Source organism: Bos grunniens, chromosome 2 (assembly GCF_055505025.1).
Source record: "Bos grunniens cultivar Pamir isolate PY7600 chromosome 2, Bosgru_T2T1.0, whole genome shotgun sequence".
Lineage (NCBI taxonomy): Eukaryota > Metazoa > Chordata > Mammalia > Artiodactyla > Bovidae > Bos > Bos grunniens.
In genome coordinates, this window is record NC_141166.1 from 30,442,636 (window position 1) to 30,467,514 (window position 24,879).

Consider the following 24,879-nt stretch of genomic DNA (forward strand, 5'->3'; position numbering starts at 1 on the left):
TGCAGGGTTGTCACAAACCTTCAATTTGTTAAAAAAAATGCAATTACCAGAAAAGCACCCTAAAGTGGAGCACAGTAAAATGAGATATGCCTGTACCTTTAATCACCTACATGAATTGAAAACTGGTGTCACTCGTCAAAAATATTGACCCTGAGGATAAATACAAGGAACACAAAATTATGTTGTTAAAGTTTAACTCAAGATAGCTGCCAGGCTTGACAGCCGACCTGTTTAACAATTAACAGACGAGTCCGGCTGTTAATTGCAGAGGCCTTAAAGGGCCTTAAAGAGGGGTCAGCGCCAAGGCCTTGTCCTTGAAGCATATTCACGCCTGGGTGGTGACCATGTAAAACCACTTCCCCTGCAGCTAGCGGTGCATCTGTGCATCTCAAGCTTTGGAAAACACCAAGGTAAGCAAATCATAAACCCTGAACAAATCCTCATGATCCATGGAAGGATATATTTATAGCTTTGTTTTTGCCCAGAGTTCTAGAAGTGCAGTCCTTCTGAGCAAGCAAGAACTGTAACCCAGAGAGGGAAACAGAGCTAGCAATAAAGACAAGCCCACTGAGGGACCAAGCTTTGGTTAAATCATTCATTCATTCAACATTTATTGAGCGCCTACTGTGTGCCAGGCACCGTGCTAGGTGCGAAATACAGAGATGCATAAGATACAGTCCATGCCCTGAAGGGTTCACAGTCGAGAAGGGGGAGACAAATGTGTAAACAAGTAAAATACAGTGTGATAAGTGCTGCAAGAGAAGCATTGACAAAGAGCAGAGGTAGCCTGGAGGGGGAGGGGCATGGGAGGACGAGGGGGGACTTCCTGGAGGAGGGGGACCTTGAGGGGGATTGGTGAGATGACTAGGTGTTTGCCAGGCAGACAAGGCAGGAGGAGCAAGGGAAAGGCATTCCATTCTGAGGAACAGCAGGAGCGAAGGCACAGAGGCAGGAACTGCAGGTCTGGAGGGGCGGGGAGCTCTGACTATTCTGGCGGTATTGCTAGAGTTGGTACCAGAGGCTGTGGCCGGAGAGGGAGGCAGAGGCAGGATGATGAGGGAAACTGAGGGCAGGGGCATCTCGGGGGCTCCCCAGTGGGGAGCAGAGCCTGAGGGAAGGCTTCCACCAAGGAAGAGAAGGCTCCTGGCTGACCCCAGGTACGCCTGCTTGAGGACCATCGTTGTCCTCACTGTGGCCCCAAAGGGACCTGGACCCAAGGCCAGAGGAGGAGCTGAGCTGAGGGAGGGCTGAGCAGAGGGGAAAGGCCCGGACCCGGGGTCCTAGAAGCTGCCACTCACTCGAGAGCTGTCCACTCCTGGACTTCTGATTTCTGCTCTCTGCTGTGTAGACCCCCTGCTCCTGCCAGGATGGGGCCAAGGGCAAATGAGAAATGACAAGGCGATGTTGTTGGCCAATTGCAAAGGGCCAGATGAATGGCTTCACTAACTGAAAGGGGCAAGGGTTGAGGATGAAGCAGGAGTTTCTAAGAATAAGGGCCACAATGAGAAAACCACAGTGGACCTGGTGGACAATGGCTCTCTGGTCCCCAAGGAAGGAGGGGCCCTGCTGGCCCAGGGCAGGGGCAGAGGCCAGCGGGCAGGACCAGGCCAGCTGTGCAGGGAGCATGTGTGACCTACATGACCGTGGGCCTCCAGTCCCAGCCTCCTGGTGTCTCCTTGGCAACGGGGACTCTCCCCCTTCCAGGCAGCAGGGGAGTCACAGAGGCAGATTGTCCACAGCCAGGCTTCCAGCCCTTTCCTCTTTCTCAGAAATGGCTCTGTTTAAAAAAAATGCCCTTGTGGGGGCGGGGGTGGCCTTGCTCTTATGGGTGCCTTGCTCTTGTGCAAAAATGCCTGGGGGAGGAGGGGCAGAGGCTCAGAAAACCAGAGCCCAGGTGCCCCTCTGAGTGACTGCTTTTCCAAAGCACCTCACCTCAGGCCAATCTGGGGGAGCGAGTTTCTTTCCCAGCCGTGGATGGGAGGAAGGGGAAGATGGACTCACCCTGTTCGGGACTCCTGCTGCCCTGAGTTCAGAGGCTGCAGCTAGAGCAAGGGCTCTGCGTCCTCACTGCTGTGGCAGGAACAGGGGGAACTAACTCCCAGTGTCAGCTCTGCCCTTGGTGACTCAGCCTCACCCTGTGGAGTCCCCAAGCCTTCCGTCAGCCGGCCTCCTCTCGGTCTCAGGGTCTCCTCGCCTGTCCCTCCTCTGCCCTTGACCAGTGTCCGGGTGGTGCCCGCTGACGAGCTGATGGAGGTGGGGTGGTAGCAGAGAGAGGGATGGTGTGGTGTGGGCGATGATGGGCAGTCTCCCCACCGCGGTGTGTGGGCTGGGCCGGGCCGGGGTGGGGTCACTTGCTCTTGTGCAGGTCCTTCAGCTGGCGGAGCCTCTCCAGGAGCTGGGCCCGGGAGCAGCCATCATCGCCTGTGGGGCCGGGGCTTGGCCCCAGAGCCTCCTGCAGCACCAGGCAGTGTGTCCTTAGGAACGGGTTATAGGAGCGCTCCTCCCCCAGGGTGGACGGGCACTGTGGGAGGAGAGACACGGGCTTTGGTGGGGAGGATCTGGAAAACGGATCCGACCAGGAAAACCTCCCCACCTCCTGCCCCATTCTGGGGTTCAGGAGTTCTCACTGGAAGGCCCTTGTGCCAAACAGGCCAGAGCTCTGGGGAGGGGCCTGCAGGGCCTGGCTCAGCAGAGATGGGATCCCTCTGGGGAATGCCCCCGGCCCCTCCTGGACCCAAGCCCCGCACCGTGCTCTTGCGTTCCATCCGCTGCCTCTGCACCCACTGCATCTTCCTCTCCCGGGCCAGGTTCTCGGGCTCCACCACGCCTGCAAAGCCCAGGTTCTCCTCTGCATACTCGTGGCCTAAGGATGGCCATGGGGGTCGAGACACAGGGCAGAGTGAGACAGGTTATGGTCAGGAAAAGTCCTCCCATTCCCAGGCCAATGGGTACCTAACAACTGAGGAGGAGGGATAGTGCTTCTAGAAAAAGCCCAACCACAAGGAGCCGCTTCTGTAAACACAAGTCAGCCACGAGTGACGCTGCAGAAGCAATTGGGGGGGGAACCACAGACCTGGAGCCAGAAGACCTGCATTCTAGTGCTGCTGGTTCTGCCCAGCTGTGCAACCTCAGTCAGGTCATGGCCCCTCTCTGAGCCAACGTTTTCTCCTCTGGCAAGTGGGGAAAATAATAATGCCACTAGAACGTTATGTGTCCCTGGGGCTGGGATCACAACCTGGTGCTCGTTAGGTGCTCAAGAAAGTATTTGTTGAATGGAATGAATGGATGAACATATGTTCTGAGGATTGACTGAGATATTAGTGGATGTGTTTTAGAAACTACAGATATGCAATGTACCCATGCATGTATGTATGGATGGATGGATATTCTACATACATGCATATGGATGATGGGTGTGCCGTGTGGGTGTGATGGACACAGGTAATGATCCATTCAGAGTGGATTTAAGGCGCCTCATTAAGCAAAGGCTATTTTCTGTTCTAGGCTCTGGCTATGAGAAATCAGCCATCCCATGGGGACACTCTGGGGCTTACAGGGCTCCCCAGAGGCTGTGGGCTGGCTGCCAGGGGCAGCTGACATAAGAGGCCTTACACAGCCAGTGCTCCAGAAAGAAGGGAGTCTGCCCCCACTGCTGGAGATGGCTCCCAGGAGCCACTGGAGGCAGAGCTGTGTCACCTCTGGGTCAGGAACTGGGTCGGCTGGGACTCTGGGTGTGTGAGGGTCTGGGAAGAGATGGAGGGGAACCTCACCAGGCCACAGAAGAGTGTCGTCTCCCAGCCCAAGCACGGTGTCCAGTGAGCTCAGCATGGTCTCTGCAGTACCCTCAAAGGTCCGTCCTGGTAGGGTCAGCGGGTATGTGTGAGGAACAAGGATCACACAGCAGGGTAAGGTCCATGGAGAGGGGTGGGGACCCCCCTGTATAGCTGGGGCTGACCACCAGCCCTCACCCATGCCCCTGCCATGCCCATTTGTCTGGCATCGATCCCTCCCTCCCCCTGGGAGCTGGACCCAAACATTCAGCCCTAGCTGGGCCTGTCTGAGGGCACAGACTGACACGTGGGGGGAGAGGGGGTGTGGAGCCTCCAGGCTGAGTTCTGTGGCCCCAGGCCCACTCCAGGCAAGGTTGCGCTTTTCCACACAGCACCTCCTTCTTTGCCTGCACTGCCTGGGACTGGTGATCTCCCACCCACAGGATCACCCTGTCACTCAGGGGTTCTCAGGTTTTTGTAACTGGTCTTGCCAGTCACTCTATCAGAGAACCCGGCTCCACCCAATGGAAACAAATGCTCTTTGAGGTCAGTACTCAGTTATAGGCTTCACCTCATTCCATCCATCCCCTTTGGGATGTCATGAGGATATGAAAGAAAAATCGAGGTAACAAAGCTGGGAATAACTGCTAAGGCAACACGTGTGCGGAAACCAACGTTTCCGTGCATTGCGTGGGGCTGCGGCTGTCCTCAGGCCCCTGCCCTGGCCTCTCTTCCTCCCTCTCATCCCTGCACTCCCCCTTCCCTTTTGGGGGACTCACCACAGCCAGAGAGGAAGAGCAGATCCCCTGAGAAGAGGCAGGAGGGACCCTCATAGGGCTCCCCGTCCAGCAGGTAGACCAGATGGCCTTGTGTGTGGCCCGGGGTGGCCAGAGCCTGGATCTGAAGCCGTCCCACGCTAACCACATCTTGATGACACAGGGGACTGAGGAGGGAGGCAACAGTGGAGAGAAGGCACTAGAACTTGGGCCACGCTCCTCTTCCCTCCCCCGCCCCGCCCAGGCCCAAGGGGATAGGTGATGTGCAGGAGCAGGGCTTCCCCACCAGGGAAAGATGGGCCCCCTCAGTGCCCAGGGCTTCAGATTCAAGCCCTCCTGCTTCCTCTTTGGGGGACTATGGCTGGATCAGTTGTGGGGTGGACAGTGTTATGCTTCAGATGGGCTGTGATCTGCCCTTGAAGGGCCAAGAAGGGCATCAGCAAAGATCCAACTGCTGACAGCCCTGAAACACATAACTGAAGGATGAGGGTGAAGGACAGGGCCATCCCACCCCTGGGTCAGGGACTTACTGGGTGAGGTAGGGAATGCTGTCCTGAGGGCTCCCATACACCCGACAGTCCTGGTGCCGCCGACTGAGGTCGCGGTTCCCTCCGCTGTGGTCCCTGTAGGATGGCACAGACAGACAGGGGCTTTAAGGGGCAACTACACTGGGCCTCCTAGCCTCCTTCTTCACAAAGCATCTCCAGGGCTTTGAGCCCTGCGACTCCTGGTTCCTGGACTGAACCAAGCCATCCGCTCCACTTCAGACCTTTGTTCAAGCTGTCGTCCTGCCCTCTAATTCCTCCACGTGGATCTCATCATACCCACCCAGTGCCCCTGCCCCCCAAACCCTGTGTTGGCTGCACAGTTGTTATTGTTTGTATACTTTCCCACAGGGCTGTCTCCCCTGTTGGACTAAAACCTCCCTGGATGAAAGAGATGACAAGGTTTGCCCATGCCCAGCAGACATGCCCATGGAATGAAAGAGAAATGCCTGCCCTGCCCTTCTCTGGTGCTTCAGGAGCCTGGGAAATAGAAGAGGGGGAGACCCGTCCCTCCCTCTTCCCCCCCTCCCCTGGTGCCCCAGTGACTTCATGAGGATGGTGCCCCCCAGCCTGACCCCTGACCCATAGCCCAGTCTGTTCTCATGGGTCCCAGTCCTGGAAAGCCCAGCAGAGCCAGGGCCGGCCAAGGGAAGATGATCTGCACTCAGACCTCCCACCTCAGCCCCTTACCAGTGTTTGTGGGTGCAGAGAATGGCAACCAAGTTAACACCTTCCTTTTCAATGGAAGCCTGGGGGAGAGAGGAGGTAGTCAGGCTGGGGATCGGGATGCTGGGTGGAGAGGAGAGCAGGGAGAGATGTGGGGAAGGCGATGGAGCCAGAGAATGGGAAGGGGGTAGGGAAGAGGGGGTTGGATAAAGGGGGGCACCTGAGCCTCAGCACGGGCACAGGGTGGAGGGAGACTGGCAGAGCAGGTGGACACACAGGTACATGTACACAGAGACGTAAGAAATGGAGAGAATGATGAAGGGACCCAAACACAATAGACAGAGGCAAGAAAAGCAAGGTTCAGAGAGGGGGCCACAGAGAGGAAGAGGCAGAAGGAAGCTGGCTAGACCCACAGCCCCGGGTCAGCACCACTCTCCCTCCAGCTCTGATTCTCCCACTGCTGTCCTCCCTTCCTCCCCCGGCCACACCCTGCACACTGACCCTTCCCCAAGGGGTCACGTGTGTTTGTGGCGGTCAGGGTGTGCTGTGTGAGTGCACATGGAGGGGGCACCTCCCACTGGCAGAGAGCAAGGTCAGCCTCTCTCTAGCAAGAAGCTGCCAGCCCCCCAGGTGAGCCCAGGTCCCACTGCCCTCATCCTCCCCTCACCTGGACAGCCTGAGGGTCTGACGGGTCCACAGCCACAGCCAGCCGGGCCTGGGTGTCGATGATGAGGTAGCTGTAGTTGTCCGAGAGGACGGGGATGGGGAGCACCTTCACTCCTGGGAAATAGAGATGTGGGTTGGGGGGCAGGGCAGGTAGCCCATCCACTGGGGGAAAGAGATGGGGTGGGTGGGCACAGCCTGGGGCGGTTGCTGGCCTGGGGCGGCCAGAGCTCACCATTGAAGAGGCGGGGCTGGGTTCTGGAGTGGCCTTTGGGGTAGCGATTCCGAGCCCTGCGCAGCTGCTGGCGGTAGAAGAGGTACCCGAGCCGGGTGCGCGTGTAGAGGCTGTACCTGCGGGGCGGGACGTCTGCTCAGCCCAGGCCCCACGTCTCCACTGCCTCGGTCACCCCCTGCGCCAGTGCAACTCCACCGCCACTTGTCGCGTGCCGACTGTCTGCCTTGCTCAGGACTCAGGACAAAGATGCAAAATGAAACAGACAGACCCCAAGCTCAAAGCTCATCAGGCCAGATGTGAACTGAGGAATTCACAGAAGAGATCTGAGGATGAGGGCTTTATTCAGTGAAGGCAGTACAGGAGTTAGGAAGCCACAAGGAGGTGGGAACCCTATTTCAGGCAGAGCAGCGGTGCGTCGCAGTCACGCGTGAGACCTACTGAAGGCCAGATTCCTCAGCCCCATCCCAGCGTTTTGAGTCTTAGACAGCTTGAGTGGGGCCCAGGAATCTGTATTTCTAACAAGCTCCGGGTGATGTTGATGCTATTGGCCCAGAGACCACAAGGCTGAGAACCCCTAGGGTAGAGGAAACAATAGGCCCAGGCCCAGAGACAGCAGACAGCAGGGTTCACTTAGGGAAATTACAGAAAGCTCTGCTTGGCTCTTTGGTGGAGGAAGCCAGCAGAAGTGAGGCTGGATGGTTTGACCATACTCCCTCCCTCCACCTGCCACGTTCTAGGCTACACAGTGAAAAGGGGGCACGTGGAACAGAGGGTACTCGTGAGTGACAGAGTCCCCCAATACAGGATTCTGGCACACAGGGCAGCTTTACAGATGCGCGACCCGGCAGTCACAGAGGGCCCCACACTGGGCATGACGCTCTGCTGTCACCATCCTGAAATCCTTAATGATTTTCTCTTTGAACTTGTGTCTTGAACGTGAAGTCTGATGGGACAACGGAACGTGCACATGGGCAGGGGTGATGCACATATCATCATGTCACATCACACGTGTCTGCTCGGTCCCTGCTGCCCTGACCTTGCTTCACACACCGTGTTCACCACGGCCATGAGCACAGAATTCTGGTGGACCCTCTATGTGTGGGAATTCAAGACCCAAGGTGAAGACAAGTGAGTGTACCTCTATGAGTAAAGGGCTGGAGGGCACTAGCTGACCCCACTCCAGTACTCTTGCTTGGAAAATCCCATGGACGGAGAAGCCTGTTAGGCTGCAATCCATGGGGTCGCTAAGAGTCGGACATGACTGAGCGACTTCACTTTCACTTTTCATTTTCATGGATTGGAGAAGGAAATGGCAACCCACTCCAGTGTTCTTGCCTGGAGAATCCCAGGGACGGGGGAGCCTGGTGGGCTGCCGTCTATGGGGTCGCACAGAGTCGGACACGACTGAAGGGACTTAGCATAGCTGACCTGTGAGCCACACTTTGGGTTCAAACTAGAATTTGCTTGTGGGATGTCCCTGGTGGTCCAGTGGTTAAAATTTTGCTTTCTAATGCAGGCGTTGTGAGTTCGATTCCTGGTTGGGAGGCAAAGATCCCATGCACCTCGTGGCCAAAATACCAAATCGCAAAATAGAAGCAATATTGTAACAAACTCAATAAAGACTTTTAAAATGGTCCACATTAAAAAAAAAAAAATCTTATATAAAAAAAGGAATTTGCTTAAAATGCATCAAGAGGCAATGGTGTTCTAAGAGACACAGGAACCCTACCACATCCTATCTTATGTATAATCCTACCATTAGTGCTGCAAATGATGCTGTTACAGAAAGGAAAGGAAAGAGGCGACGGATCTGTCCTTTTCCTTCCAGCTCTTCCTCATTCATCGGAAAGCTGAAAGTAGAGAGAGCTGAGAATGTGCTACGCATCAAGAAGTGAAACAAAAACAGCTGAGTTAGGTCTGCCCCACACTTCCACTGTTCTGGTAAGAACATAACACATATCTGTGTGCAGGCTAAGAAGTGTGAGCTACGCAGTTTCAGTGATCCCACGCATAACTTAAATGTTCTTATTGTTGCTGTTGGTGCTGTTTAGTCGCTAAGCCGGGTCCAGCTCTTTTGCAATCCCATGGACTATAGCTCGCCAGGTTCCTCTGTCCATGGGATTTCCCAGGCAAGAATACTGGAGTGGGTAGCCATTTCCTTCAGGGGATCTTCCTGATCCAGGGATTGAACTCTCATCTCCTGCTTGGCAGGTGGATTCATTTGCCACTGAGCCACCTGGGAAGCCCCAAGTGTTCTTATATTTGCATTTAAAATTGACATTGCATGATATATAATGAATGGCACAATTCATGCTAATAATTAACATTTTAAATGTTCCCCTACTCAAATGACATTAAGTAGCAAATTAAAAACATCATGGCAAGTCAAGAGAAAGAGATTGTAAAACAAAGGAAAGTCTTCATAATTTCGTATCGGATGTGGCACCTCTTTCTTGCTTTTTGAGCAAGAGGGTCCAAATGCCATTTTATACTGGGCCCTGTGAAGAATGAGCCATCTTGGGCCCTGGGCTCACAGGAGAGTGACAGGCTAGACTGTGGGTGGGTTTGGTCAGTGTTTAGGTTTACACAGCAAGGCGGTAATGGGGGTGGGATTCTGGCTGATCAAGCCTGAGACAGAAAAGTAGAAGTTGGGATGCTGGATGAAGGACCCCAAATCCCTACAGAGGTTTATTGTGTCTGTGGGGGGCAGGGGCAAGGGGAGGGCCCTTTGGGAAGGGCAAGCTGATCTGTCTGCAAGCAATTTGATCAAAACCAAGCAGTTTCCACGGAGAAGGCAATGGCACCCCACTCCAGTACTCTTGCCTGGAAAATCCCATGGACGGAGGAGCCTGGTAGGCTGAGGTCCATGGAGTCGCTAAGAGTCGGACACAGCTGAGCGACTTCACTTTCACTTTTCACTTTCATGCACTGGAGCAGGAAATGGCAACCCACTCCAGTGTTCTTGCCTGGAGAATCCCAGGGATGGGGGAGCCTGGTGGGCTGCCGTCTATGGGGTCGCACAGAGTCAGACAGGACTGAAGCGACTTAGCAGCAGCAGCAAGCATGTTTCTGTAACAGTTTGCTGAAGGTGAATCACTGCTGTCCCAGCTCTGTGTGCCTGAGCACTTGTTTCAGTTGGGAAATTGAATGCGCTGTGGAGGGGTTCTACCATCCTTTAGGAGTCTTCATGACTGTTTTTTATGGGTCCTGTTTTTGTTTTATTTTAAAATTAATTTCGACCACTTCCTACTTTTACTCATTCCACAATATTTAGTGAGGCCTTGCTATTAGCCTGCTCTGGGCACACAGCGGGTAAGGCACAGTCCTGGCTTTCTTGCAGCTTCTACTCTAGTAGGACAGACAGGACAGTAAACATACTGTCAAGGGACTTCCCTGTGGGCCAGTGGTTAAGAATCCGCCTTGCAAAGCAGGGGACTCTGGTTTGATCCCTGGTTGGGGAACTAAGATCCCACATGCTATGGAGCAACTAGGTCCACAGGCCACAACTACTGAGCCCTCACACCACAACAACTGAGTCCTTGCACCACAGTGAAAGATCCCACAAGATGCAATGAAGACCTCGTGCAACACAACTAAGACCCGAGGCAGCCAAATAAATAAATAAACAAACATACTGTTCCCTGATAGCTCAGTTGGTAAAGAATCCGCCTGCAATGCAGGAGACCCTGGTTTGATTCCTGGATCGGGAAGATCTGCTGGAGAAGGGATAGGCTACCCGCTCCAGTACTCTTGGGCTTCCCTTGTGGCTCAGCTGGTAAAGAATCTGCCTGCAATGCAGGAGACCTGGTTTCGATCTCTGGGTTGGGAAGATCCCCTGGAAAAGGGAAAGGCTACCCATTCCAGTATTCTGGCCTGGAGAATTCCATGGACTGTGTAGTCCATGGGGTTGCAAAGAGTTGGACTTGACTGAGAGACTTTCATTTTCACTTTCACTGTCCAGAGAAGATGACAAAATAAACAAGGCGAAAGGACAGAGAAGGAGGACAAGAGCTGCTATTCTAGATCTGATGGTCAGTCACGGAAGGCCTCTTTGAGGAGGTGACATTTCCAAGAAGGAAAGGGGACAGGACGTGTGAGAACCTGGGGAAGGCGCACCAAGACCAGATGAGTGCTGGTGGGAGCTGCTGGTTCTTGCCTTCCCGCCTGCTGTGCCACGGGGACAACAAACACTCGGCACAGCACGGATGGGACTGGCTGGACCAACCTACATATCCTGGACTGGACTGTAGACCAGAAAAGGAACGTTGGGGAGACAATGCACGGAATTTCACTGGAGTCTGGAGAGTGGTAACGGTTTGGATGGATGTTAATTTCTTGGTTTTGATGACTGTACCATGGTTATGGAGGATGTTAACATTTCAGAGAACTGGGTGAGGGGGTATATGGGAATTCTTTGCACAAAGTTTGCAAATCTGAGATGATTTCAAAATGAAAATTTTAAAAATAATAAAGAAGAAAAGAAAATCACCCTTGCCTCTGTACCCAGCCACCACCTGGCATCTGGACCCTGTTCCTGACTTCATTTCTTCCTATTTAGGCTTACGGGAAGCGCAGGACCCCTGGCAACAGGAAGCTCTGGGTTCTCATCACGGCTTGGGCCGTCCTTGGTCTGAGACCTTGAGCTAGTCAATGGTCTCACAGATCAGACTTCTCATCTATAAAATAGGGATACCATGACTTACCCTGCAGGACTGTGTAAGGATTAAGTGACATAAAACAAGATGACAAATGTTAGCCTTCTCCAGGGGCTGAAGGGTGGAAGGTGTTTAGCAACTGCTGTTTCCTTCCCAAATTCAGCCGGACACCCTTCACAGCTGCTAGAACAAGGCTGTGCACAATCTGGGAGGGACTGGTAAACATTCCCTGTCTTCCCTTGTGGGATACTTAGTACACGTACTTTGTCCTCCGACAAAGATCAAGCTGCACAAGGGCAGGGACTATGCAGTAAGAAGCTGCAGCAAACCAGGCTCTGCTCTTCCATTGGCTTTAACCAGCAAATATTTACTGCACGTGCTGGACCAGGTACAGAAGGCAGAGAACAAGGCAGATGGCTCCCTGCCAACATAATGAGAGGAGCAGCCAACAGACACTGAACCGGAAAACAAAACAATCAACAAGCAAGCGGTTAACTGTGGTGGGAAAGGAAGATGGTTTCCCGGTAGACTGGGTGCTTGGGAAAGGCTCCTTCTCTGAGGGCGATCCTTGAGCAGGGAACAGACAGATGGGGCAGCCAGTGGTGCTGACTGACTGTGGGGGGCGCAGCACCAACATCCCTATACAGGCACTAGTGGGGCACATTCGAGGAGCTGCCAAGAGACCTCGAAGTCTGTAGGCAGAGAAAGGGTCAGCAAAGTGCGCAGGGGTCAGGCCATGGAGAGGGGGTGGAAAACTGCTGGTGGGTTTGAAAGAGGGGAAGCGTATGTTCTAACTTCCTTTTTAAGAGCTTGCTCAGCTGCTGTGTGGAGGGTAGAATGAACTGGAGCGGAGGGGAAGGGGGCTGGAGAGTCACGCAGTGAGGGACACGACGAGGGCCTAGACTAGAGGAGGTGTTGCAGATGGAGAAAGGTGGTGGTGGGATGGCTGTCAGACCCAAGATCTGTGCTGGCCAGGGTGGCCCCTGTGGCCCTGAGGTCTGGATCGCAGCACAGAGCAGGGGGGAGGGGCCTGAGGACCCGGTTGCATGGGGCCTGGTTCTTTGCAGACAAAGGATTCCTCGTGCTTCTCTCCAGTCCCTGAGCTCCGTTCCCCCTCCACTGGTGGGCTGGCTGCATCACCAGGGTCTATAACCATGCCTGTCAGCTCTTCCCCTTGCTGCCTCTCTTTCTGGGAAAGGCGCTGTCACCCTCCTAGTTTCACAACTCAAGCATCCATTTAACCCTTTCCCCGGTGACTCAGACAGAATTCCTCTCCATTTCTCATTTCCCTTCATGGGCTCACCCCTGCAAAGAGAAACTGTTGGCGAGGCCCTAAGGAAAGCCTCCTCTAGTCAGCTCTCTGACTCACTGAACCAAACTGCAAACCACTGGCAGATGCTCATGCTCCCAAAGCACCACTTTCGACTGCATCCTGTTCTTGCTCAACAGCCTTCAGCGGCTCCCCAGGGCTGGTGGGAGAGTGTCCAACCCCCAGGCAGGCCCTCTGTGGACCGGGAGGAGGCAAGCCTCTGTCCCCTCCCCAATATGGCCCCATGGAAACCCCGTGTCCCAAGAGTGAACAAGTTGACATCCCAAATGTCCATCGATAGCACAATGGACAAATAAATAATGACATATTCCGACCATCGAAAACTACACATCAGGGGAGTGAATGATTTAGGCTACCAGCTCTCAGCCTGCACAGAGCTCAAACGTAACACTGAGCTAACAGATGCGCCACAGCAAACAGATAACCTGACAATATTTCCCTAAAATGCCAAAGAAGGACTTCCCTGGTGGTCCAGTGGGTGCAGGTCAATCCCTGGTCAGGGAACCAAGATCCCACATGTCGCGTGGTGTGGCTAGGAGAAAAAAACAAAGGCCAAAGCAAGCAAAACCATCATTGGTATGCAGACGTAAATAGTAAAAGAATAAAGGCAGCCGAGGGGAAGGCATGGTCAGCATGGTTAGTAGGGTTTCCTCTGGGAGAGGGGGAAGGTGGGCTGGGGAGGTGGGCGCCGAGCTTCACAGGGTCTGTAACATTGTCTTTCTTAAGCTGGGAGTATTATTTTATCTGTCTTCTGAATGCCTGAAATAGCTCATTAAAATTTCAGAACTACAGTCCTGCCTGGCTCCCACAGGTCTCAGGCTGGAATAGCCTCCAGGCCTTTCTAACTTACTGGAACACTACCCAGTCCCTACTAATCAGCGCCATGCAGGAACCCAAAGCATCCTTCACGGCTTCCCTGGTGGCTCATACGGTAAAGAATCTGCCTGCCAAGCAGGAGACCCAGGTTCGATCCCTGAGTTGGGAAAATGCCCTGGAGAAGGGAATGACACCCCACTCCAATATTCTTGCCTGGGAAATTCCATGAACAGAGGATCCTGGGGGACTACAGTCCACACAGTCACCAAGAGTTGGACACGACTGAGCGACTAACACACACACATACAAGCATTTTTCAGGGCTGGGCTCAACCCCAGGTGCCAGGAGCCGGTGAGGCATTCCACTCGTGACAAAGGTCATGAGAAAGGAGGCTCGGCATACGCAAAGGCGGGATCGAGCCTCAGGAGTCCCCCCGGATATTCTCGAGCATCTACCCCCCAAAAAAAACCAGAGTCTGCCTACTTTATTGCTTTGTGCTCTCAACTCTGACTTTACTGGGGGCTGTCCCCTACCACCATCTCTCTCTCTCTGTCAAAGAGTTAACTTACAGCTCCAATTAATAAAGTTCCTGGGCAATTAGGAGTGTTTAAATCCAAACCCCTCAGATGGCTCTCTAACTCGCCTGACAAATTTACCCGGACTCCTACAGCTATGCATATGATTCTTTACAGTCTCCCAGCCTCGAGAGGCAGGGGAAGCTTAAGATATTCAAATAGCTTAGAGCCTCTCAGAGAGTTAGAAACTGTCAGAATAAGACTAGTAGAGGATTTCATTCATGAGCCAATGTTTGTTGCCAAGTTTTCACATCCCCTGAATTGTATCCTTGAATGTGTATTAATTAATAGATGATATGTAGAAAAAATAAGTAGTGGCCTTGGTGTTAGTAACTTTAGACCCTTAAGGTAATAAATTCTTTTCTTTGTTGTAAACCCATTACACATCCGCCCTATAGGAATGCAATTTTATCTTCGGAAGATGGCGCCAAACCTTAAAATAATTACTCTTAGAGAAAATAAGTCTTTGTTGATAAGTCCTTGTCAAGAGTCATAAGATGTTAATAGGCCTTCTGGCCAGAAGATGATGTAAATCACCTAAACCATTTGTATACGATAAATTTGCAGGAAAGAAACCCTGGTTTTTGATAAGGATCAAAAACTGCTGACTTTGCATCCCCTATTAGCCTCTATGTGTAACTTAGGGTATAAAAGCCCTTGTTGAAAATAAAGCTACGGGCCTTGCTCACCAACGCTTGGTCTCCCCATGTCATTCTTCCCTTTAACTTCTGGCTGAAGTCTCCATCTGGAGCGCGGATATCCTCTGCAACCATTTATTTGCCTGGGCTTCTAAGACCCACTCGAGAAGGTGTCTAAGGTGGGGCACCTTCCGTTATTCGAGAGGGCGCCTGCGGCCTCCGTGGTCAGAGCTAACCTGGTGTCACGGGTTATATTGATTTTCCGCGTAAACCAAGCTACTCAGCCTCTTTTCTCCACTGAATTTTCCTACTGAGCTATCCTCATTCTATTACTCTTTGTATCTCTAATTAGCATATAAATAGTCGCCTAGGCCGTCTCTCCTTCGAATACCCTGAATCAGCCGGGGCTGGACCTCGGCACCCAGGGCCTGATTATCCTGGTAGAAAGCTGCCTTCCCCTGCTCCATCTGGGGCGCTCAGGAGCAGCTGAGCCCCGGGGCAGTGGCTGCGCCTTATCAACTTCTACCTGGTGCCCTAATCAGAGCCATGCAGTGCCATGCAGCGCCCGCAAGGGGCGGGCGGTCACCAGCCTGTTTCTCGTGGCTCCTCTGCAACCCCCTAGCACTGGCCCAGCACAGAACCAGGACTCACAAAACCCTGGCTAAGTGAGCAGGAAAGGCAGCACAGGGCCAGGGATGTAAGTATAAACGTGACGGGCATAGAAAGCGGACTGTCAGCACTGACTGCGGCTCCACCTAACTTGCCCCAGGCCAGGCTGTGATGCCCAGTGAGGGTATCGGAGGCCTGAATTACAGCCACCCCTGCCCTGGCTCTTCCCTTCCCACCTCACCCACCTGCTTCCAAGTCCCTCCCCTCTTCTGGTGGGACCCACAAGGTAGAGCAGGGTACTCTGATAAGCAGGTCATCTAGACCCAAGGGCCTGGGTGAGGCTGTGTCAATGGGGCACAAAATTTCAACTTCCCCGGCCTAGGGTCTGCACCCAGGGCCTCTAAAGTGGAGGAGATGGGGGAGCAGAGGCAAGGGGGTCTGAAGACGGGTCCACAGTCCTGGCTTTGCCCCACAGGTTAGAACATCTCTCCGGAGCCCACTGGCCTCATCTTTAATAAGAATGACCTTTCCCTCAGCTTTCCCAGACCCCACCAGTGGGCTCAGTGCCTCTCGTTGGTTATCTCCTGTCATCCTCCAAGCAACCCCGAGTCAGGTATCATTATTTCCTCCATTTCACAGATAAGGCCAACGGAGCCCAGAGAGGTGGAAAGGGATTTGCTCAAGATCACAGAGCAGTGAGTGGTTGGGCAGCCTGATCCCGGAGCCCACACTCTTCTTTTTTTTTTTTTTAATGGCATGTGGTTCCCTGACCAGGGATCAAACCCACGCCCTCTGCAGTGGAAGCACGGAGTTTTAATCACTGGATGGCCAGTAAAGTTCCTGGAGTTCATTCACACTTTTAACCATTGCAAACCCCTAATAAGCAGGTAGGATGAGATGAGTGGGCCTGAACTATTTGGGGTCAGACTCAATTCCTTTGAGGGCCTTTGCTGGGAAAACATATTTGTCGGGGTAATTACAGTGTTCAGACACAGCCGGGCATCTGGCCTCTGGAAACTCCTGGAGCACTAGTTTCAGTCTCTATGAGACACAAGCCTTTGAACTCTGTGAACTCTCTCCCCAGACCACCTCCTCACATGCGCAGTTTTCCTGAGGACCGCAGAGGGTCTGAGACCCCAGCAGCTCTCAGGAGAAGGTGCCTTGAGTGGAGAATCCTGGAGACCTCTTTCAGTCTAGGCTCTGCCACTCTCTGCCCTGAACCATGACTGGGTGGATGGTTTCAAAGGGAGCAGCGCAAGCCAGATGGACAAGAGAATTTAGGAAAAAAAGACGGGAAAATGCAAAAGTGAATGAGTCCCTGGGAAGAACCTGCCTCCCATCTCCTAGCCCCCCATCTTGCTGGGATGTCGCCGTCCCCTGTAATGGGGCTCACAGCTCCCTTTCTTCTGTTGCCTGAGGTAAGAAGCAGAAACTCACTCCCCAAGCCTCAGTTTCCTGCTCTGTAAAACCAAGTGCTCTTCCCCTCTGAATGAGCAGCTGAGCCTGGGAAGTTCAGGTGACTTACACAATGACATGGACCTCTGCAGGGCCTGATGTGGGATTCAAACTCCCTGCAGCGCGAGAATGTGCCAGAACGCATCAGTATGATCTGGGGGTGCTGGTGGAACCCGAAGATGCTGACCTTTTCCTCTTCGGTTTACCACCCACTCGTGGACTCTGATAAAGCAGTTCTGGGGCCCGGAACTACCCACCATCACCTCACCAAAAAGAAAAGCAAGTTTCCTAATTGGTCCTCTGGGACCCAGGTGGGAGACAGAAAAAACACTCTACCGAGTGGGGCTGGGGTGGGGGTAGCCGGTCTGGGGCAGCCTTGTAGGGGCCTGAGGGGGCCCTCCGCCTGGGGTCAGGGCTGCAGGATGAAGCACCTGCCATCCCCACTGGGGGCCACAGGCATACCTTTCACTCCTCGCCTCACTGAACCAGAGCGTGGCTTCTCTGGTATCTGAGTTTGAGCCTCTGGCCCCATGGGAGGCCCCATGGGACAGCTGGGGAGAGTGACACACAGCCCTCCCTCCACCCCCTTCTCTTGGCGCACAGTGGAGAGCACACAATGAAGCTCTTCTTCTCCCCGCCTCCTCCCGCGAGCAGTCTCGCCATCCCGGGCAGCCCTGAGACAGGCCTGGGGGCTGCCTGTCCCAGCTGGGCCCTGGCCCCAGACTCCACCAGCTGGACAACAAGCCCAGGCTGAGAGGACTCTGGTCAGGGGGTGCTTTTGGCTTCTCCTCTCCTGCCTGCCTCCCCTACCGGTCTCCACCCGGGACCCAGCTTTTCCCAGGCTTTTCATCTGACCAGTGACAGGCAATCTTTATGAAAGCAAACAGGAAATGCCTGTCTGCAGGCCTAGGGACCTGGACTCCCCCAGGACACAGAGTCCTGCTGGAGCACAGCCTGCTCAGAGGCCCCTCAGGAACAAACTGAGCCACGAGATGTTTTGCACTTTCCCCAAATTGAGGAAACTGAAGAAGATAACGAGACAGCGAAAAAGGCCCTAGAGGGTGAAGAGTTTCCTGAAGCTGCCAGCAAGGCCTTGAGGGGTCGGGGGACAACTTCCCCATGACCAGGAGAGGGGCAGTGCCTGCAACAGGTCAAGACACAGGCCCGACTGGGAGACCACAGGCCCCATCTTCATACCCATCCCCTCATCCGGTTCGGTCCTCTGCTGACTTTGCAGCCCTCTCCAGCCTTTAGCATCTTTCCCAAGGGGAGGAGGAGTGGCTCCTGAGGGCTCCCGGGGAGGACCAGAGGCACAGTCAGATCTCAGTCCTGGGCAGGAGGCCTGGACTATTTGTGTCTCCTTGCCTAAAATCCCAGGCCACCTGCCCAGCCAAGGCCCTAGGGTTTTGTTTGGTGTGGGTCTGTTTCTTGGCCCTCCCTCCCGCCTCCATCCGTCCCCTCCTCACCCCAACCCCAGGCCCTCCTGATTCAGCCCTGTTCCTTGGGCTTGGCCTGTGGGAGTCCAGTGAGGAAATCACACTATGAACACCTGATGCAGGAACAAGCAAGAATACACAATGAAAGCTCTAAGAGGACAGACAATGCCAGGGGTCAGTCTGGAGGCAGTGATGAACTTTGACTGGAGAGGCTGGACAAGCTTTGTGGAGGAGATAGCATTTGGGCCAAGCTTTTATTAACTCCAAAGCCCTTTAATGAGGGCAACTCTGTGTCAGCCACTGCTCTGGAAGCTGGGATACAGTAGTGAAAGAAGTTTCTTCCCTCATCTGGCTCATATTCTGATTGAGGGAGAAAGCCAGTAAACAACAGGCAAGTCGATATATAGGATGTCACATGGTGATATGTACTGTGGAGAAGGGGCTTCCCAGGTGGTTCAGAGGTAAAGAACCTGCCTGCCAATGCAGGAAATGCAGGAGACCCAGGTTCAGCCCCTGGGTCGGGAAGATCCTGGAGGAGGAATGGCAACCCACTCCAGTGTTCTTGCCTGGAGAATCCCATGGACAGAGGAGCCTGGCAGGCTGCAGTCCATGGGGCTGCAGAGTCGGACGTGACTGAGCAACTGAGCACGCACGTGAGCACGCTGTGGAGTAAGACTGCAGGCGTTGGGACCCTGCGATTTTTATACAGGGTGGTCAGGGTAGGCCTTTTTAACACAGTGAAATCTGAGCAGAGACCTGAAGGAAGCCAGGCACAGCCACGTGGCCATCTGGGGGAAGAAGGGTCTAGTGAGAGAGAACAGTGACAAAAGAGCTTGGAGGTGAGACTATCTCAGAATGCTTGAGGAACAGCAAAGTGGCCTGTGGCTGAAATCCAACGAGCAAGGTGAAGGGCATACAAAAAACCACCAGAAACAGTGAGGTGGAGGATGGGCAGGTCCAGAGGGAGCCATTCTGGAGGGTTCTAAGCAGAGGAGTGGCACATTTCTGACTTAAATCTTAAAGGTTTGATTCTGGTTGCCTTGCTGAGAGTGCTCTTGTGAGTACAAAGGCTGAAGGGAGCTGTCAATTTAGGAGATCAGGTGCGAGGCGACCTGGGGTTGGCTCAGGGTTGTAGCAGTGGAAGTGGGGTGAGTGTTCAGATTTTGGGCATAGTTTGAGGATGAGCTTTGAGGAAATAATATTTGATGTAGGGAGGAAGGTCTGGCAGACCCCAGAGAGAACTACAGCAAGAGCACAGGGCCTGGGGAAGGTGGGATTGGGCAGCTCTGGAGGGGGTGTGGGAGGGCCCCAAAGGCCTGGGCGAGGGGTGTGGACTCCATTCTGCAGGCAGCACGGCCTGGGGAAGGGCACACCTACGGGGACATCCGGCAGAGGAGCTGCTATGGGTGCTGGTGCTGCGGCTCTCCAGGGCTCCAAGGCCTGCAGAAGAGGACCCTCCCTGCTTCCCTCCTGAAGGCCGTGTTGTGGATGGCCCAGCCCACCGCCTCTGTGTGGCCTTGGCCACAAGCAGGTGGGTCATTCACTCTAGGGTCCTCAGCTCAGGACTCCTGCCCTCTCTTTGAAATCAAACCATTGGTCCTCACTGGCCCCAGAGAAGGGCTTTTCTCTTGCAGGAGTGGAGCAAGCAATGTTTGTCCTGGGACAGCTTTTCACTTGGGTCAGGAGATTCAAGAAAGATCTTCTATGCCTAGGAATGAAGAGGGGACTTGGTCAGGGAGGGTGGGAGGGCTTTGTCTGCCGGACTGTCCATTTCAGAAGCTGGCTGCCTTCCACTTTCTCAGCTCTGAAAGATGGTTCCCATCCCTGCATGCAGGAACTCAGCCTAATTCCCCATTCACTGCTCCCTCTGCAGACAGGCCCTGCTCAGGGTCCTGTTCTCTAACCAAACCTCCTCAACTACCACTGAGAAGACAAAGGGGCAAAAGGGAAACTGAGGCATGAGGCAGGGGGCACACAGAGGGGAGCACACACTCCCAATCCTAGCCTGCCCAGGCACACCCTGTCACTCTTGGGGAATCTATCATGCCCTGTGCCTCTGGCCAGTTAGGGTCCCTGTTCCTCTATCTGACTCCTTGAGAACAGCTCCTATCAGTGATCCCGCAATCCTGACCCAGGGCAGTAAGGAGGGGTGGGGGTCACTGAATGAACGAAGGGATGTGGGATTTCCTGAGAGTAAGTGAGCAGGATACACTTGGAAGACAATAGAAGAATGTGTGTGTGCTCAGTCACTCAGTTGCATCTGACTCTTTGGGACCCCCATGGACTGTAGCCTACCATGCTCTTCTCTCCATGGGATTTTCTGGGGAAGAATCCTGGAGTGGGTTGCCATTTCCTCCTCTAGGGGATCTTCCCGACCCAGGGATTGAACCTGCAGCTCCTGCGTTGGCAGGTGGATTCTTTATTACTGAGCCACCTGGGAAGAAGCACGTAAGGAAGCTTAAAAAAAAAAAAGTTGAGGGACTTCCCTGGTGGCCCAGTGATTAAGACTGTGCCTCCACTGCAGGGGGCATGGGTTTGAGCCCTGCTCAGAGAACTAAGATCCCATATGCCACATGGTGTGGCCAAAAAAAAAAAAAAGGAAGCTCCAGAAGGAGCCATGGCTGGCCTAATGCCATGTATCTTCCCTCCCCACATCCCCCATACTATAGAAAGAATAACTGCTAACATTTCCTGAGCACTTACTATAAGCCAGATCCTGTGTACAATTTCATTTGATCCCCATAGGAGCCCTCTGAGGTAGGCACTATCACCAGGCCCATTTTACAGATGCCAACAACTGAGGCACAGAGAGGCGGAGTTATTTGTCCAAGGTCACAAAGCTACTGAGCAATAAAGCTGGGATTCAAAAGCAGATTTATCTGACCCCAATGCTATGTGCTTAACTACTGTACATTGCCTCCCAGGCCCTGCAGTCTTGAATGCGTGTGTCCACCTCAGGTTAGCTCAGATCGACCCTCTGCTGTGCCCAGTTATCGCCATCCCAAGACAATGGTGGTTATGTTTGAAGAAAGCCCTATATAACACTTCATAACATCAAATACCAGTGAGGACTGTTACTACTGATAACATCAACAAGGACTCCTCTCCCAGTACAGCTTCCCATCTCCACTGTCCACTTTCCAGCCCCCCAGTACAGCCCTCTCCTTGTGGTCCTCAGCCACAAGTTCAGGGTGGAGTGTGTCCATGCGCTCTGCCCCTCCCCTCACGTCATGCACCATCCCGGCCCCTCCCTCTCCATCCTTCCTGGAGACGCCCTCACAGCATCAACACCTGCCCATTTCCCTCAGACCAGTTTCCTGCTGACACCCCCAGTCCCTCCCAGCAGCCAGCAGCCTCCCACCCGAGGGACTGGACTGATTGTTTCCCAGATCCTGTACAGGCAGGATCTGGGACTCTGATTCCAGGCACGCCCTCCTGCTCTGCAAATTTGGGGAGCTGATTCCAAGGCAACCTTGAAATCCAGCCACAGGAAAGCTCATGGATTACTGAATTCCTGAGAAGCTCTCGGACAATTCCAGGTTTGAGGATTTGGAAACACCCAGATCCCATGTTCTAGGAATACCCAAACCTTCCGGATTCTGAGTTGGCAATCTTGGAAATTTTTGACCTCAGGACTTCTGATTCCAGTCACTTGTGGAGACTTTTTCACTTTCTCTGGCTTTTTATATGACTTCAATGTTACTGATGCTGAAAGCTAGAAATAGATTTAAAAATCTTTCCCCAAATAGAGCTATAAAATTTTCAGAAATTTTGTGAGGAGCAATATATTTTTTTAATCTCACATATGTAAATATTTAAATATTTGTGAATCTTATTATTTTAATGCTGTTTGCAGAGCAATGGTGACTTAGCTGGAGCATTATTGAGAATGTGATCATTGTGTGGGTTATTAGAGATGTGAATGCCCCCATAAGGCACACACACAGGATTCCTCCTCACCCCTTGTTTTTTCAGTTTTTCCCCCACTGGGCCCTTACATCTCTGTGTCTTAGACTGAGTGAGGATAATCCTAGGGATAAAGTTTCTGGGCTATCTGGGGTGGTCACGAGAGGAGGGGTGAATTGTACAACCTCTTCTCTGAAACTCAGGAAATTCCCCAGCTTCAGCTCTCGCCTGAACCTGGCCTTGGGCCAGGGCTCCCACAGTTCCTAGGCCAACATCACTGGCCTTCAAGTGTGGTCTGAGGGCCTGCCCCCTGGCCCTGCTGGTCCTGGGAAGGGGATGGAGACCCTAGGAAGCCTTCCTCTTGTGACTCTTACCCTGATTCTTACTGCCTATAAGGCAGAACAGGGCTGGTTACCATCTTACTCCGTCCTGTCAGGAGAAGTAGGGGTAAGAGAAGAGTGAAGACTGGGGTAAGGGGTGGAGGTCAGAAAGGAATAAGTCACTGGAGGTCAGTGAACCTTCAACAAGTCAGGCTGAGTGATTAGGGTCGGATTTCACAGGCTGGGGCTTATGACAAGGGCGGTGGGGGAGACAGGGATGTCAAGGAAAGGGACAGACTGACCTACAGAGTGGGAGTGGGGAATCCCGCTTGGGACAGAAGTGCTTGCATTGGGTGGTGGGAAGCTGAGTGATGGGGAGAGGACCAGGGACACACGGAAAGAGTTAGCGGTTTCAGGTGAGACTCAGTCATCTGACATTCCTTCTCTCCAGGACCTGCCCACCGGAGGGAACTTGGGGAGTGGGGGGGGCCCGGGATCCTGCACCTGTTCTCTTTTTCCAGCTCCCTTTTCTCCAACCCCTCATCTGGCTCTTTTCTCTAGAGGTCCTCTCAAAGCCCCCTTCTCTGGCTACCCCGGCTTGCTTCCCCCAGCAAACTGCTTTCCCCAGCCCAACCCAATTTTCCACTCACCCCCAGTTTCTTCACTTCGTCAGCCCTCGCCGCCCCCTCGCCAAATCAGTAGCTTCTCTAGCCTGCCTCTTTGATCGTTCTTAGCTCCGGCCCTGGATCCCCCAGCCCTAGCCCTGTCAGAACCCCTAAGCCCTCCCCCAGCACCCCTCCTCTAGTCCCTTTTCCAGCACGCCAGCTTTCCCGATCCCCGCAGCCCGCCGGAGCCCCGCACGAACCCGATTCGGAAGAGCAGCCTCTTGCTACGCGCCATGAACAGGCCGCGGAGGGTCCGCCGCGCTCGGCAACTGCGGGGGCTCAAGAGCAGGACGAAGACTAGGAGCAGCAGCCCGCAGCTGGCGACCCACAACCACGACGCAGGCCAGCCTCGCCAGGCCATGCTGGGGGCAGGCGCCCGCGGCCCAGGGGGCGGGGCGGGGCGTTGCTAGGCGACGGCTCGGCCCAGGCCCCCAAGTGGGGAACCTGAGGGCTTGGGGCCCCGCCCCCTGCACCAGCCGGCGGGGAGACTGGGGGCGTTCTGGCCCCGCCCCGCCATTGACTCGAGTTCGAACCCGCCCACTCGCCACCCTGGGTACTGTCGACTCCCCGAATGCCACCCGGCTGGAGGCGGCCTGGCCCCGCCCCGGGCTGGCCGGCCGGAAGGCGGGGCCGCGCCGGAGCCAGCATCCGACCTGCGCTAATCCCGGTGTACAACTGCCAGAGCCCGGGGCTCGGCCCTACACCCCACCTTGCCCCATTAGGGAGCTCTGGGAGAGGTCCTGGGGACGTCTTCTTGGCAGGAAACCTTAGCCTCATAAACTTTTTCAGCTGGAAGGAACCTGGGGGATAACGTAGGTCAGCTGCCGTTCATTCATTTATTCATTAACTAAACGAATTTTCTGTGTCCTCCTTTGTGCCAGGCTCCGTGCCAGGATCTGAGGATGCAAGGGTCAAAGACACACATTCTCGGCATTCCTGGAGCCTAGAATCTCTCGGAGAAACAAACCAAATAAGCAAACAATTATCTATGCACTTACTATACTTACATATACACATGTGTGTATATATACACACATATACATATACACATGTGTGTATATATACACATACATACCTACCTGCTGTGTGATTATAACACTGTGGTTTATGGAGGTCAGAGAGGGCCAATTTAGATGTGGAAGGGCTTCCCTGAGCAAGTGAAATGTAAGCCATGCCCTGAATGATAAGACATCCCAGAGGCTGAGAGGGAGTGATTCCACCAAGATTATACAAAAATGATGGCAGAAACAGGAATAGGACCCCAAATAGCCCAAACCGGTGGGATTTCCACATCACTGACCCCTCCACCCCCACCATACTGCCTTCCAGATGAGTTCCAGAGGTTACGATCAGTGGGCTGGAAGAAAATGTAAAGACTGGCATGGTGATCTTTATAAATTTGGACAAACTGGAACTGGGGCTGGACTTCTTCCAGCTGCAACCCTAGCCTTAGCCCTGCAGAGGGAGGGAAGGAAATCTGCAAACAGTGAAGGCAGTGATCTCTCCTGCAGGAAGATGGTTGGGGAGGGAGTGGGGGAGGCAGGGCTCTTGTTTTCTTCTGTTTCTTTGCCTCTGCCTGTGCTCTGGCTTGAGAGAGGCTGAATAACCTGACCCCCAAACCACACATTTTCTCTTTCCCTCTGATGTACTCTGAGTAGATCACTGGATCTAAAGATTGAGTTCCAAGTGTGGAGAGCATCCAGGTATAGGCTCATTATGCACAATGAATTGGAGGCCTCACTCCTCACCCACTTCTGAAGAAAAAGCCAAGATACATGTTAAATTATCCCCAAACTGAATTATAATCCCAACACCCAAT

The 24,879-nt window shown here is 53.6% G+C and overlaps 1 protein-coding gene and 1 long non-coding RNA gene across 3 annotated transcripts in view; one reads left to right on the forward strand and one right to left on the reverse strand.

Annotated features, from left to right (window-relative positions):
- The first annotated feature begins 302 nt into the window (after positions 1-302).
- On the forward strand, positions 303-11,143 carry LOC147377849 (uncharacterized). The gene is made up of 3 exons (XR_015142143.1): positions 303-410; positions 8,484-8,596; positions 10,617-11,143. It is a non-coding gene; the product is annotated as an uncharacterized LOC147377849 (long non-coding RNA).
- Positions 582-24,879, reverse strand: part of PNKD (PNKD metallo-beta-lactamase domain containing) — a 72,853-nt gene continuing 48,555 nt past the window's right edge. The window contains exons 1-9 of one of the 2 annotated variants that reach the window (XM_086340424.1): positions 23,261-23,669; positions 6,656-6,771; positions 6,425-6,537; positions 5,782-5,840; positions 5,077-5,169; positions 4,550-4,713; positions 3,771-3,857; positions 2,748-2,863; positions 582-2,521 (exon numbers count right to left, since the gene is read on the reverse strand). In XM_086340424.1, the coding sequence (XP_086196550.1) occupies positions 2,348-2,521; positions 2,748-2,863; positions 3,771-3,857; positions 4,550-4,713; positions 5,077-5,169; positions 5,782-5,840; positions 6,425-6,537; positions 6,656-6,771; positions 23,261-23,421 (1,083 nt within the window). In that variant the 5' untranslated portion in view covers positions 23,422-23,669 and the 3' untranslated portion in view covers positions 582-2,347. Of the gene's footprint in view, positions 2,522-2,747; positions 2,864-3,770; positions 3,858-4,549; positions 4,714-5,076; positions 5,170-5,781; positions 5,841-6,424; positions 6,538-6,655; positions 6,772-23,260; positions 23,670-24,879 lie in introns of those variants that run through there. The other variant, XM_086340418.1, reaches the window with a different exon arrangement.